This window comes from Alosa sapidissima, chromosome 13 (genome assembly GCF_018492685.1).
Source record: "Alosa sapidissima isolate fAloSap1 chromosome 13, fAloSap1.pri, whole genome shotgun sequence".
Lineage (NCBI taxonomy): Eukaryota > Metazoa > Chordata > Actinopteri > Clupeiformes > Clupeidae > Alosa > Alosa sapidissima.
The window spans coordinates 14420811-14436872 of record NC_055969.1 but is presented as its reverse complement, the minus strand read 5'-3'; the positions used below and the strand labels follow the sequence as shown (position 1 = coordinate 14436872).

General features: G+C 39.8%; 1 protein-coding gene and 1 pseudogene across 1 annotated transcript in view; both read right to left on the bottom strand.

The window, feature by feature from the left end:
• LOC121679917 (guanine nucleotide-binding protein subunit alpha-14-like) overlaps positions 1-1802 on the bottom strand; it is a 4978-nt gene extending 3176 nt beyond the window's left edge. The window contains exon 1 of the mRNA XM_042058988.1: positions 1430-1802. Within this exon, the coding sequence (XP_041914922.1) occupies positions 1430-1550 (121 nt within the window). The 5' untranslated portion in view covers positions 1551-1802. The remainder of the gene's footprint in view (positions 1-1429) is intronic.
• A 2916-nt stretch (positions 1803-4718) lies between these two features.
• LOC121679919 lies at positions 4719-9383 on the bottom strand (annotated as a pseudogene).
• Positions 9384-16062: the final 6679 nt, after the last annotated feature.

Sequence of the window (16062 nt, the reverse complement as noted above, 5' to 3'; positions counted from 1 at the left end):
TACTCAATCAATTTAAGCTATAATATTTGAGTAACAGTAACTCAAGTATTTATATTTAAGGTGACTTAATGATATCAAGTGAATATTGTTCACTGAATAAAAAACTATTATTAAACTAGCAACTTATTTAGCTTTTTAACGTATACTATAGCATGCTCATAATGGAAATACTGATTGGAAGAATATGTGTAAGTATCTTTTGTAAACTAGGGAACGGTGATGACTTTCAAGGAGGATGTATGCCTTTGCAAGCCACTATGTACAGGCTTACTGGTAGACCGTAATACGAAGAGGATGAGGGTTAGAACGCCCCCTGGTGTCTCACAGTCGCATCGCTCACTGTGCCTCCACATTCTTTCGCTACAATACGTGCCAAGCCAGGCCGTTAAAGAGGCTTTTCACCAAGAGTAATAATCTTGAATATTTCACGACAGTGATTTCTCTTTGAAGTCAACATCGTAATAAAACAGACCGAGACTGTTATAACCACCTGTGCTGTGGTTATATGTTATGTTATGCACTAGCATAGGCCTACCTGCCAACAATAATGAGTCAAGGGCCTTCCATTGATGACAGATCTGCGGAGGACAGCTAATGCGCGAACTCACACACTGTATCTCAGTTAACCAGCACAACTATGCTAAATATGCGGGAAATATGGCCCCCTATTCCTCCACTAAGGGTTTTTGTCTCTGGAACCTGCCTACATGTTCAACAGGTTCGGCAAAATGAGGATAGTATAATCAGAGATATAGTGACCACTTGATCAGTTTGACTGTATGTCAAAGAATGAGGAAAGCTTCATCAGGTCAACTTGTCTTGACTCAGATCTTCTTTCTCTCTCTCTGAGCTTATGTACTAACATAAATAATTGTGGACTGCAATAATTATTCTGAAATCATTCAAAAGATGATTAGTTGCTTTCTTCACAATAACAATTAAAAAGGCTTAGGCTATTTCAGTAGGCCTATAAAACGTATAAAACTCTGACAGGATAAACAGTCTTTTGTGGTTTTCATAACAGCATAATTGCTTTGCATACATTTGTATATGTCTTCTGTGAATGGGTTAGGACTCAACAAACTGTAAGAGATCCTATTTGAAAGAAGGCTAGTGTAGGCTATTCCGACACTCATACTAGGCCTACCTAAGAGATAAAGTTTCAACCTGTTAGTGGAAGTGAAATCCTTGCCGGTATGTGTAGCCTAGTGTAGGCTACACATGCCGGCATAAACACTCAAACTATAAACACTCAAACTCATATAAACACTAAAATTACCTAACCAAACCAAAGAGGTTTGATGACGTTAAAATAACCAATGATTAGCCTATGAAAGAATGTTAAACTACCATCAGCATGCAAGCACACATACACACACACACACACGCACACACACACACACACACACACACACAATAGGCTACTTACCAAGAAGCAGAAGTTTTAACTCCTTTGTCGCGTCTCTTTTGTCACGGTTAAGTTGTCTCTCAATCGCTTTGTGAATTCTGACGCGTTCTCTGTCTTCGTCCGACAGACAACACTCAAACATTTTGAGCAAATTTCACCTGTTTTCTCATATAAGCACAATGTCAAAGTTGTCAAAAGTAATTTAAACAGTAGGTAAAAAATCAAAAAGTAAAAGGATGGTATAAAAGCGGACATAAAAGCGAAGAGTCATCAACCTAGTTATATTAAAGTAGCCTATAGGCTATGAAGTTTAATTTCACGAGATGCCGAGAATTCCACAGGTCGATGTTTCCCGAGCGAGAGCTGCGCTGCGCTCAGGGAAAATACCCCATTCTTCCGCTTCCTACGTGGAATGATTCGGAATTTCTGGGCGGGTTGCTTTTCAGGTGTTGAGGTAGCCTATGAAGCGTTAGGTGTTCATAGCCTAGGCTACGTGAGCTTTTACACCACACTACAATTTAAAACCATCAAGTTTGCTAGGGAAAACCCAATAAACATTTAAGAGTATAATTTATTTGGAAAGAAATTACAATAAGCTACAGATAGCCTAAAGATGGAGATAGGGTTTGGACAGTAGCCTGAGTCATCCTCAATTCTCGGGCTGGCTTCCAGGCTATAATGACAATGCCATTTGAAGCTATAGCCTAACCAAAAAAATCACTTGTTTTAGACTTGTTTGAAACCACTGCAGAGCGTTCTGTGCCATTGGACGTATTGAGAGTAGTCTCCTGCAGCGGTGGCCAGGAGATGTCCAGATGTGCCAATTGCCTGCGGACAAAATACATGGTTCATTGCTCAGCGTATTCTGGCCTATTGGTGTGTGTGAGTGTGTGCGTATTTGTGAAGAGGTTGTGCGTATTTGTGAAGTTGCAGCTCATTTTGACACCACACAATATGGGTGTGACTGTTGACCACCATACAACTGTACAGGGACAGGAATGTTGTCCTACATTCAGATAATAAAACGGTTAATCCAATGTTTCGGAAATTTAAAGTGGTATTTCCAATGATGCCATTCCATCTTCATTTATTTTAAATTCAGTAATCTGGTCTGTAAACCTTAAAGTACTGCAAAGTAACTGACATTCCAAACTTGACAGACACTTAAACAAAGGCCAATGTTTCAGCAAGATGAACCATTGCACACCGTTGCTTCTTGGATTACCCTCAGAGGAGCAGAACAGAGACAAACATGAGTTGGGAATGTAAGGTGGAAATTTGAGTATCTTGCCTTGCTGCATACATGCACAATGCACTGCTTTGTGAAACAGTACAAGGAAGTGTGAAGAGAAAGCTGGACTGTGGCAGCAAACCTCCACACTTCAGGTCAGGCTTCCCCATTCAATAATGCAACATAAAAAAACTCTTTAAGTGAGTAAACTAGTACCATGGGATTGACAGGACAGTTTCAACATCTGGTCTTCATAAAAAGAAGCTTACTTTCTCTTCCAGCGCACCCCCACCCTTCACCCCACGTTATTCAATAACACATGAACATTTACCAATACAAAAATTCAAAGGACACTATATTGTCTCCAAAAGAATATCAGAAAGCAAGTTTTGGCTGAGGTGTTGAAGAGTGAGACTGTTGGGAAGACTAAAGGAACATTTCCATCCCCATCTCTATTTCTGTAATCGGTCAAATAGGATTGTAATGCATGTAGGCTACCACAAACACTTTTGATTGTTAATTTCCCAACAACTTGTTTCTTTCTTTTAAGGAAAAAGTAACTTTTTTAAATGTGAGAAATCAAACTGAACATGATCCCACCACCTCAGCTTAGCAAGATGGGGTGTGACCAAACCCACAGCTTGGTTGGGGTTGCCCATTTTAATTGGCTAAAAGGTAGGGGCTGAAGTGTTCTAGCTGTACCTGACAAGCGTCAGGTGCGGTGGATGGATCGTGTCTTCCATCATGTTTTTCTCCTCAGGGACGGTGATGGGTCTAGACCAGTGGTTCTCAAACTTTTTCTGTCATTCCCCACTTTGGAGGTGGGGAATTTTCAAGCCCCACCTGATTTCGTATTTTGGTTCCACGTTACATTTCCCATCTCGGTCCGCTGGATCGAGATGTTATTTTAATTCATGTGTTGGTCTGTTTATGACACTTATGTTTGGGTGTGGCTGTTTTGTTTTGAATTCATGTCAAAAAAGAAAGGCATTATTAAAAATAGACACAAAAAACAAATTCCCTCCTGTTTCTCGTGCCCCACCTGTCATGTCCCTATTCCCCACTAGTGGGGCCCGCCCCACACTTTGAGAACCACTGGTCCAGACAAAGTTATAGGCCTATTCTGAAGCTGAGTTGTAGGATGCAGGATGCTGTTTTTGATGGTCAAGTCAAGTCAAGTTTATTTATATAGCGCATTTCATTCACAGGAGCAGGGTTGGGTCAGAATACTTTGAAATGTAATCCATTATGACTACAGATTACATGGCAATTTTTGTAATCAGTAACATAATCAATAGGATTACCCAAAACATGTAACATAATCTGATTACATTAGGATTACTTTTTACACAACTTGCACACAACATACATTCTTATTTTCCACGGTCTTTAATTCAGATGCGTTTTATCTTTTTTCTTGTCAAGAAACTACACAGGCCCAAATATAAGGAATGCCAAAGTTTTCAACCTCCCAGCAAATCATCACTGTTGATGGTAAGGCAAGGCAAGACAAGGCAAGGCAAGGCAAGGCAAGGCCAGGCAGTTTTATTTCTAAAGCGTAGTTCATACACAGGGCAGCTCAATGTGCTTTACAGTATAAAATTAAAAGATTTGGTAACACTTTACTTGACAGTATCGACATAAGAGTGACATGACACTGTCACAAAAACCGAACAAAAGCAGAAGCTTTATGTCATAAACGTCTTGTTTATGACACGTTCATGACAGTGTCATGTCACTCTTATGTTGACACTATCAAGTAAAGTGTAACCAAAGATTTTTACAAAATAAGTTAAAAGTAAACAAGAATGGAATTGAAATGAAATGGAATGGAATGGAACAGCTTTAAAACAATAAAATAGAGTTACAATACAATTAAAAAATGTAAAACAACAAAATTAAAGAATGGTAAAAGAAAGAGTGTAATTAAATTCAGGTTTAAAGCAATATAACTAGAATTAAAACTGATAAAACATCATTGAAAATAAGTTAATACTAAGAAACAATAAAAACTAAAACAAACAATTTAAAATTTACTAAAAGTGGTAAAAAGGCAAAGAATTATGTTAAAAGTAGGGCTGTTAATGTGTTATTTTTCGAATAATTAATTACAGAAATAATAACACGTTAAAAACTTTAATGCTGATTAATCGCATTTCATAGTGACATTTGACCCAGTGCAGTCTGGCTATTGTGACTGAAGGAGGTAGACGAGAAAGCACTGTTGAATGAAACATTTTGCCTACGTTTTAAAAAAACGCTCAGACCAATAGACAGGTTTCCCATTTACCAACAAAACTAGATGCGCGTGCAGAACTGTGCACATATACATGTTGTGTTATATACATTTCAACAATACATTTATACAAATGTTTTCATAAATACAATACAGTAAAGAACCCATGTCATACATTCTCCCTTACACAAGTCACAAGCACACAAACACACTTGCGCAGACACACACACAAACACACTCACACAGAAAGAGATGCATGTCACCTTGTCCATAAATCAGTGGCTGCTCTTTTGGTGTTGGCTATAGCAGGTTGAATGTCAGATTGTTCTATTGTAGGCTTGACATGTATTGGACAGCTCTGAAGGTAAAGTGGATGTTTTCCGTGTCAGTGGCACACGTGAAATGGAAGTAGAAGGGCTTCTGGGGCTTCTGACGGTCTGGGTCCTGCTGCTCATACATTTTCAAAATTTTACTTCTGAGCATTGTCAGCATCATGCTTGGGACATGTACAATTACATGGCGGGAGTATATCAGTGCATAGTGTTCAAGATTGAAGAAGACCTGCACATGTTATTAATAATGTAAGATCAATATCCTATTTGAGTATGGCCTGTAGTTGAGATCACAAACATTTTCATAGTCTCCCTTTCTCTTTACAATGAAGCAATAGCATCTATTTATAGATATGAAACTTAACATAATAGGAGCAGTGATATGCCTTCATACTTTATCATGCTTAAAGGCATCCAATGCAGTTTCGGGATTCTATGGCTCCCTCTAGACTAGAGTATTTATATTTTACCTTGGCATTGCAAATAATTCCCACGGCTTGAGCCCTTTCCCTTGGACACATACATGCCAAAGGACTAGTAACAAGCAAAGACAATCTCCAAAGGTCCATATTATCTACTGACAAGATAATGTTTCACGATTCTCGTGTGATGTCACGGAGGTGCCGACAGCCAAATTGCAAGGCTGGTTTGCCACCAGCGGGGCCTGTCTGCTATGCTATGTGCATGCTTCTTCCTGTTACATGTTAATTTCATGAAAGTAGCTTCAAAGCTGTTACATTAATGTAAAAAAAATGCATAGGATGCCTTTAACAATTGTACAACAAAACATTATGTGACATTGTAACATTACACTGTATCTCTTGATCCCTATTCCCTACACTTTCAGGGAATTACATTATGGAAAATTAAAATACCTGAAACAAACTAGAGAAAACTTCACTTTCAAAGTAATATTGCCATAACTTGTCAAAAGGCTCTACTCACCAGTATATGCAGGGAAGTAGTCAGCCAAGTTTGACTTTAAAATGGTCTCCTTTAAAATGTCTATTTTGTTGAGAAAAAGGACAATGTAAGATTCTGTGAACCAGTTGGAGGAAATGATGGTCTTGAATAGTGCTTTGCTCTCCACCATGTGGTTCTTGCAAAAAGGAGGAATATCAATGTTATGACATGATGGTAGTCAATTCTAAGATCATGTTGACAAAATGCATAAAGACCACATGATGAACAGTATACATTTTGTGTAAGTGTATTATGTAATATTACTCTGCAAAGACTGTTTTGACATAAATTCAAATTCTATACCACATTACAATGAATGTATGCATTTACATGCATAGTGTGTGTGTGTGTGTGCGTGTGTGCGTGCGTGCGTGCGTGTGTGTGTGTGTGTGTGTGCGCGTGTGTGTGCCTCATCTCTTGGTCACTTTCGTATAACACCTGGTCATATTCACTCAGTGCCACAAGGAGGAAGAAGGAGGTCACATTCTCAAAGCAGTGGATCCACTTCCTCCTTTCTGACCTCTGACCACCAACATCCAACATCCTGTCATAGATGACTAATCAGATGCTTCCTCTCAGACTCCGCACAACATCACAACGGCAATTTTATCCCAAGCAACTTACAGTACAGATCAACATCCCCATCAGAATGATCTACTGTATGGGTCTCAAATCTTTTCCCATAAAGTTGGTAGCTACTTACTACGCCAAATAAGTTGCAGGAGTGACTTCAGACTCATACAACTCTAATATACATTTCCCTGTATAGATTTAGACTACATACTAGAGTTCCTCACCTGAAGCTGCTCCCATAGATATCAACAGGGTACTCAATAATGCCAGTGGTTAGCACCCTGACCCTAAGAATGTCCTGTAGCATGGGAAAGTAATTAATAGGAGATATCCTGTCCATGGCACTCAGGTAACTAACAGACACATTCACACACACACACACACACACACACACACACACACACACACACACACACATACACACACACACACACACACACACACACACACACAGAGAGAGAGAGAAGAAAAGAGAGAGAGAAACAGAGAGAAAGATGGGAAGTTACAAGGTTCAAAGAAAAAACACTCTCCAACTTGTAGTCTGAGTGTGCCTTTTTGCATTTCACCAAAGACAGAAATAAGAAATGAGCATAGAGAGCTCACTATTCAGTTCGAGTCTGAGAGCTGGAATTCCCTACGGCGGGCGTAGCACTCCTGTAGTCCGTCATCTGCCCACCCCCGCTTGATGGTATCTGCATACCGAGGCTCCAGACTGGTCACCAACTCAGCCTGAACACCACTGATCATCTGAGCAAATTGCTGCAAAGAAACACATCTCTTGAATTCCATGACTAATGGTGTGAAGTGATCAAGAATTGAAGACACACTGTATGATAAATAAATAACTAAATGTACACTCTGGGATGTTACTATAATTATTAGATAGATAGATATATCTATGTATTAATAGTACAATAAATTAGTAAATAGTAAAACAATAAACAATAGACTGTAACACTTTACTTGACAGTATCGACATAACAGTGACATAACAGTGTCATGTGTTCATGACAGTGTCATGTCACTGTTATGTCGATATGAACCCTAACCCTAATCCTAACCCTAACTCTAACCCTAAACCTAAACCTAATCCTAACCCTAACTTGTTATGACAAACACCGAATGACACTTAATGACAGAAGCGTTATGTCATAAACGTTTATGACTTGTTTATGTCACGTTCATGACAGTGTCATGTCACTCTTATGTCGATACTGTCAAGTAAAGTGTAACCCAATAGATATCAAAAACTTGTATGTAACACTATAATGTTTCTAGGGGCTTACTGCTCTTATGTTTGTGACCAGCCAAGTGATAAAACATGTCATGCCAACACAGCCCCTTCACTTTTCAAAGAAGTGAAAGCAACTTTGGACCAAAGCAGTTCCTAGTAATGGGTTGCAAAACATGCACGGTAGAAGCCACAGGAAAACCAACCATGTTGTGCTCATCTGCAAATGAGATTTTAAGGGTCTCCATGGCCTGAATCAGGACCTTAATGTTCCGGAAGATGTTCTGGTAAATCAGCTTGGTGAAGCTTCTCTTCTCATCGTCAGAGTAGCCACCGCCATAGAGAATCTTCATCTGTTTTATGAAAGTTCTCTTCCCACTTTCTTGTTTTCCTACAGAAAAAAAAAATCAGAAAGAGACATAGAAAGGGAAAATACTTGCGCCCTCCACATTTATTGGCATTCCTGGTTAAAAAAAAATGATGAGGTTGGATGATTGATTGAATATTATGTATTTTCAATTTCAAATGTTAGCCTTTGTCATGGTCATTGGTCATGGTCATTCTCATCCTTTTTCTGCATGGGTAGGCTATCAACGATTGTTGTTTGGTGATATGTTTCTTATGAACAGGGCAATCATAGAGATACAGGCGGGCCAGGCAAGGCTAAACAAAAACCGGCTAAAGACACACTGGTGCAACTATGCTAAAGATGATAATGGCCCATATTCTTCATTAAGTTTTATCCCCCTCTGCAACCTGTAGCCTATATGTGCTGTACTATCAGATGCAGTGATCCCTGAATGAGTCTGACTGTGTGTCAAAGAATCAGGTTAACCACACTGAGGATTATGATGATGAGAAAATCAGATATACTCAGAGCTGGACTGGGACAAAACAAATCTCATGTGAGTTTTCACTGTCCTCACTACCACAAAACCAAGCTAGATACAATCTGGATATGCTACAAATCCGATTTGGAGTGGTAATGTGAACAAGGCACTGCAAGCAGACACATACAGTGGCCGTATAGTGCATAATCTCCATATTCAAGTATACAAGTAATTGTCAAAGAGCTCTGCTAGAATTCAAAGTATCATTTCAAATTATTCATAAATCAAAACTATACAATGATATAAACACCAAACAATTACTGTATGTGTAAAGAGCTGAGGTACCCTCTGGGATAATGTAAACATAACACTAAACATAACACTCTGTTACCTGTTTCTTGAAATTAGATTATTAAATAAACAATTATTGTTAAACTAGCCATAATATACTCACCAAGGAACAACACTTTTATCTCCCTTTGGGAGACTCTTGTCGAGCTCCAGTTGGCTCTCAATCTCTTTGTGAATTCTGAGGCTTTCTCTACTCTCATTGTCGCATAATACACAACACTCATCCATTTTGAGCATATTTCCCTAGTGTTTGTTCACAATTCTAAAGTTTAAAGTAAACTTTTAATGGTAAAAGGAAAAGCTAGAAACAAAATTGACCTCAAAGTTAGCAAAGACTCACCAACTAGTAACATGGCCGTGGCCCACTGGTTAGCACTCTGGACTTGTAACCGGAGGGTTGCCGGTTCGAGCCCCGACCAGTGGGCCGCGGCTGAAGTGCCCTTGAGCACGGCACCTAACCCCTCACTGCTCCCCGAGCGCCGCCATTAAAGCAGGCAGCTCACTGCGCCGGGATTAGTGTGTGCTTCACCTCACTGTGTGTTCACTGTGTGCTGTTTGTGTTTCACTAATTCACCGATTGGGTTAAATGCAGAGACCAAATTTCCCTCACGGGATCAAAAAAGTATATATACTTATACTTACTTATAACATGGAAGTATGAAAAACATGTACAAAGTGTAGAAGAATGTTTCCACGAGTTGCAGAGTTCTATTGCTCTATGTCCTTAGGTGAGAAAGGCTGGAATTTCAGGGTGGGTTGCATTTTGGGTGTTCTACTAACTGTGACGTTCAAGTCGACTATTGTGATCCTTCGTGTCTTCACAGTGTACTGTGGCTTGAATTCAGTGCATGGGGGCCGCAGACAGTTTGTCCAACGACCCACATGCACCGAATTCAAGCCACAGTACACTGAAGACAGTAAAGCATGGTAGTGCACAATTCATGTTATGGGGATGTTTCTCATACTGTGGTATCGGATAGGGCTGGGCGATATGGACCAAAACTGATATCCCAATATTTTGGGGCTGATTGGCGATATACGATATCGATACGATATTGATATTTCAAACAGAAAGAGCGAAGTGCTTCATATATCCACTCAACACAACAATTATGACAACACAGGCAGTTTTAATTATATTAATTTCAGACTGCTCTAACAGAGCTGTGCAAAAAAGTGTAAACAATAAACATAGGCCTACAATAGGCATAGGCTACAGTTGCTCTGATAAAGCTGTGCAAATAACAAAAGACCAAAAGTTGACCCTGACTGACAATGCAGGCACAATGCAATAGGCTATTTTGGGCACAACAATATTGAAAAAACCTGCAGTTTTGTCACACAATGCAGTTTTTTTACCTGTAAGTGTTTGATAGGGCCTAGATGACAAGCAAATGTAGACTATGATGGCCTAGACATGTTGCTATCAACAACAAAAATAGTTTTAAAGAATTAGGCTACTTAAACAACGTAACTGAGTCACTCATCAAGAGTGTGATAGACGCTACTGTCGTTTTGTATGCGTTCATTTTTGCATGTTCCAGTTCGTAAGAAAAATCCCTATGCACGATTGAATGGGGTTTCAGGAATCATAAAAAATGATGCCCTAACTGCTCGCGAGTCGTGTGCATATCCTCTTAATAAAATCAGCGTGTAGGTTGTCTCCCTGAGGACTTTAGATCTGCTACTGTATATCGCTAAACGCAATTCATCAGTGTATTTAAATTAGCTAGGCTATGTACCAAAAATGACATTTTACCGTGAGTCAAAGAGCTGTAAACAGTGTTGTAACTTAAATCTGCGTGTACAAAACCGCTTGGAGCTTCAGTGGAATTTTGATTTTTTACAACGAGAATTCTAGGTCTAGCCGTTGATGTGCCGATGGAATAGGCATCAGCACCAACCTCTGATCAAGGTAAACAAAATCTGACTCAGTGTCCGTCATGTTTGAAAGTTTGTAGTGCTGCGAGGGAGAACGTGCACACACAAGGGGTGCAGTTTAGCAGAGCTGCAGCTATCTGAATGGTCTGAACACAGAAGAGCAAGTGGCTTTGATAAAATGGCCCATTATTTGACATAATACCGGTATTACGATATTGTCTCAACTACATATCGTTTTCAAAAATATATCGGTCGTATTCATACCGATATATCGCCCAGCCCTAGTATCGGACCTATTTATCGCACACCAGAGATCATGGACAATACTTCAAAATATTTATTGAGGTCAAGTTGTCTTATGCTGAAGAGGAAATGCCTTTGAAATGGGTGTTTCAACAAGACAATGACCCAAAACACATCAGTCTTGGTTCCAGACTAACAAGATTGATGTTATGGAGTTGCCAGCCCGATCCCAAGACCTCAATCCTATAGAACAGCGGTCCCCAACCACTGATATTCCTAACCGGGCCGTAGCTACGACAAGAGTTGAAAAAAATGCAATCACATTCGCAATAATACCCACTAACGATGGTGAGCCAGATACCTCAAAGAAAAAGAAGGGGTCATTCAATACGAAATATGACGAGTCATATTTAAAATATGGTTTCGCAGAGACCGGTGACTCGCATGCACCAAGTCCGTGGTATTTGGCGATAAGTTGTCAAACGAAGCAATGAAACCATCAAAGCTAATTCGACATTTAGAGTCCAAGCATCCTACACTTAAAGACAAAACCCTTGAGTTCTTTGAGTTTCACATCGGTGAACGTGGCTGCGCTAAAAGCCTCATATTGGCTAGTCGGATTGCTAAATCTAAGAAGCCCTATACTATTGGGGAAGAGTTAATTCTGCCTGCTGGTAAAGGCATGTGCAATGAACTCATTGGGGAGGCTGCAGCTAAAAAAATAGCTCAGGTAGGCCTACCGCTTTCTGCAAGCACTGTCCATAGGCGAATTGATGATATGTCAGAGGATATTGAGGCACAGTTGTTGGGTGAATGGGTCACCGTGCTATCCAAGTTGGTTGGTTGCAGGTCACTGGCCAGAGTGTTTGAGTTGCGAGAGCCGCTGCAGAGATTTCTCTTACAGAAAAAAAGTCACCGTTAGCTGCATATTTTAGTGATGAGGGCTGGGTGTCAAAACTCGCTTACCTGTGTGACATATTCGGGTTGCTTAATGACCTTAACCTGTCACTGCAGGGGAGAATGACGACTGTCTTTAAACTGGCAGATAAAGTCGCTGCATTTAAAGCTAAGCTTGGTTTGTGGATACGACGAGTGGATCGGGGTGTATTTGATATGTTCCAAACAGTAGTGGGGGTTTTGGGAGAGACTGAGGCAGGACTCTTTCTCTCGCAGCTGGTGCGCGATCACCTTGTTGCGCTTTCAAATGAGTTTGAGCGTTACTTCCCATCCTCCAAAGATCCACGGCAAACCAATGAGTGGGTCCGCAACCCATTTGTCAATATCCCGAATAGTCCTAACTTGTCAGCGCAGGAGGAAGAGCAGTTGATCGAAATTGCAAATGACGGTGGTCTTAAGAGTGTGTAGGCTATGAGGAAACCTGTCTGGTGGGTTTTTGGATGAAAACCAAAGCAGAATATCCCGAGATAGCGGTAAAAGCGCCGAAAACGTTGCTACCATTTCCCACCACGTATCTATGCGAGGCCAGGTTTTCGGCAATGCCTGCAACTAAGACCAAATCGCGCAATCGACTGGACATTTCAATCACACTGAGGGTGTCACTGTCTTCCATCACCCCCAGATGGAACCTTATTGTTGCAGGGAAACAAGCACAGGGCTCCCACTGATTATATTCGTAATACACGTTTCGTTCCCATGTTTTGTTACCACATTTTGTTAAGCATGTTCACACATGATAGTAGCTTCAATTTTCAATTTTCATAGTTCATATTGTTCAATTTTCACTTCTTCAAGTTCACGTTTTTCACATTTTTAAGAGTTCGTTACCTTCACTGTTCATACATAACTAGAGCTAGTTCTTTTCAAATAATGCATGCACAACATGGAACCCCCGAACCCCCCACCGGTCCATGAAAAAAAAGGGAATCAAACCGGTCCATGGTACATAAAAGGTTGGGGACTCCTGCAATAGAAAACTTGTGGGGTGACATAAAAAATGCTGTTTCTGAGGCAAAACCCAGAAATGCAGAGGAATTGTGGAATGTAATTCAATCGTCCTGGGCTGGAACACCTGTTCACAGGTGCCAGTAGTTGGTCGACTCCATGCAACAAAGATGTGAAGCAATTCTCAGAAATAATGGTAATGCAACTAGATATTAGTGCAGTGATTCAAAGTAAAGCAAAATCAATCTTGAGACATTTTTCAGTTTATACAGTAAATGTTTGAGTTAGTAAAGAAAAATGCAAAAACTGCTATTTTTTTGAACAGCCTAACATTACTTTTTCTTCACTTTTTGTAAAGGTATAACACAAACTTGATCAATTTTGGTCATGTTTTGATTTGAAATTGAATGTGCAGTGTTCCCAATGCTTTGATATTATGGAATTAACAGCTATTCTAAGGATTTTGAGCTTTATTCAATATTTAAAAACACACTGCTATTATTCTGCACATAACTGTATGCATATTATGAAAATATTGGGTAACACTTTACATGACAGTATCGACATTAGAGTGACATGACACTGTCATGACACATGAACCCTAATCCTAATCCTAATACTAACCCTAATCCTAACCCTAACCCTAATCCTAACCCTAACTTGTTATGGCAAAAACCGAATGACACTTAAAGCAACACCAAAGAACATTCCCTCTGTCGCACACACGCTATTTGTTTATCCAGCACCGGCTTTGCAAATAACAATGTCCACAGACAAGGTATAATATTTTGCACGACTTATAAAAGTACGATGTATTGCGACATCAGATGCAAGTCAAATTTGTAGTTTCTTATGTCTCATCCGCTAGCCGATCTGGCAAACTTACATAGTGCGGTTATAGCCGATAGAGGGCCGCGAAGCGAATGCAGAATTGCCGTTCACCCTGTTACGAGTTGATGAACCACTGAAACGATTTTGGAAACATTATTTTAAGGTATAAAAAACTCTTTGGTGTTGCTTTAATGACAGAAGCGTTATGTCATAAACATTTATGACACATTCATGACAGCGTCATGTCACTCTTATGTCTATACTGTCAAGTAAAGTGTAACCAAATATTCAAATCACTTCTGGCATATTTTGTCCCAACAGGATGGACATGTTGGGCAAAGCAAGCATACTTATATAAAGAACATTTGTCAGTAAGAAGGTCGACTAACTTCGGCAGGTGAATTTTCCACTACTGAAGAGAGAAAAGAAACTTTCTGATATTATTGAGAGGATGGCCTTTTGGGGCAAATTTCCCAATATGACAGGGTGGACTGTAAACACCTCACAAAAACACCTCCTTTAGTAAATAAAAGCAAATATCTTATCACCAAATTATCAATGCGCTCAAGTGGAGTAATATCTTGTTTAGCATATTTTTAGGATTCAACTATATTTTACTCACTTTGAATGTTAATGCATAGTGCTGGGGACATGGCAAAATAGCATGCACTCTTATATAAAACTGCAAAAATTGACCTTCAAAAAAGACCCCATTGACCTTCTTACTTTATGTTCTTTGTATAGGCCTAAGTATGCTTACTTGCTTTCTTTGCATGTCCACCCTTTTGGGACAAAATATGCCAGAAGTGATTTAAATAGGTGTGTGACAAACTCTTTTATAGTAATTTATATTGACATGGCAAATGAGTTATTCATGTCCAGGGGGGTATTCCAAGTACGTGGTTTAGTGACAAACCTGGGTAAGTGGTAAACCTCCTAATAGAAATGCTGTATGGCTTCATTCTCCTAACAAAACAACGCCATTGGGCTCTTGTTGTAGAAGGTTTACCACTTACTCTGAGTTAACTTACCCAGGTTTGTCACTAACATACTTGGGATATCCCCCAGGACAGCTAAGGGCATTGCTCAATGATATTCGCCCTCATATTGATTTAAATTCTTTGACACAGGTGTATGTGTGAGTATATGAGCATGTAACGTGTGTGTGTAAGTAGGGAAAGGCAGTACAACAGAACACAATCCATACATGGTGCAAGAGATTCAGCTATACAATATTGTGTCCTGTTTGTAAATAATGTTTAAACTGTGTACATTTATTACCTATTATAGACAAATTATTTATGGGTATCAACATACTGTAGGCTACATACAGTAAAGCATGACTGTTTTAACATCTATGCTTACATTTTTAGAAAACACCTTGGACACACCGACATACAAATAAGACAAGGAGAATGGGGCTTGGCTTTTATAAACTGGAATAATTTATTCCATAACATTTAATTAGAAAGCATTTTAGAAGACTGTTCTAATGACAATGCTTTGAGAAAAAAAGAGAGATCTAAGGAATACAAAGACATTTGAGAGTGAAAAGCAGCACATTACGACTGTGAAGCCTTGTGCTGTGAATAAGAGATTTTTAGGGTGCCATTTCTTCTGTATACGAAATGGTAGCGCAAATAATTAGCATCCAAAATTCACTTCTTTTTAAACTCTTCTGAAAACCCTGCAGGTTGTTCTATACCACGGAAAGTACTGAGCGCACTGCGGCGGAGCAATCCAGATGTGCCAAGCCTCCTCCTACTCGACGAACAAATACACTAGTCCACTGCTCAGCAAATGCGCATTCTGGCCTTTGTGTGTGCCAAAAAGGTTAAGTTGCAGTCCATTTCGTCCACAGTGACCAACCGCAAAATAAAGAGGGAGCCATGACGTGGGTGGTCCCAATACGGTCCCAATGGACATAGCTGGCCAACAGTTATCTCACAGGTACACAGGAGTCCCGACACAAAAAAAGGCTTCAGAATTAACGAACACAGAAATGTCACATGCTTGCTTCTTCAGTAGTCCAGAGTATGGGAGGGAAAGG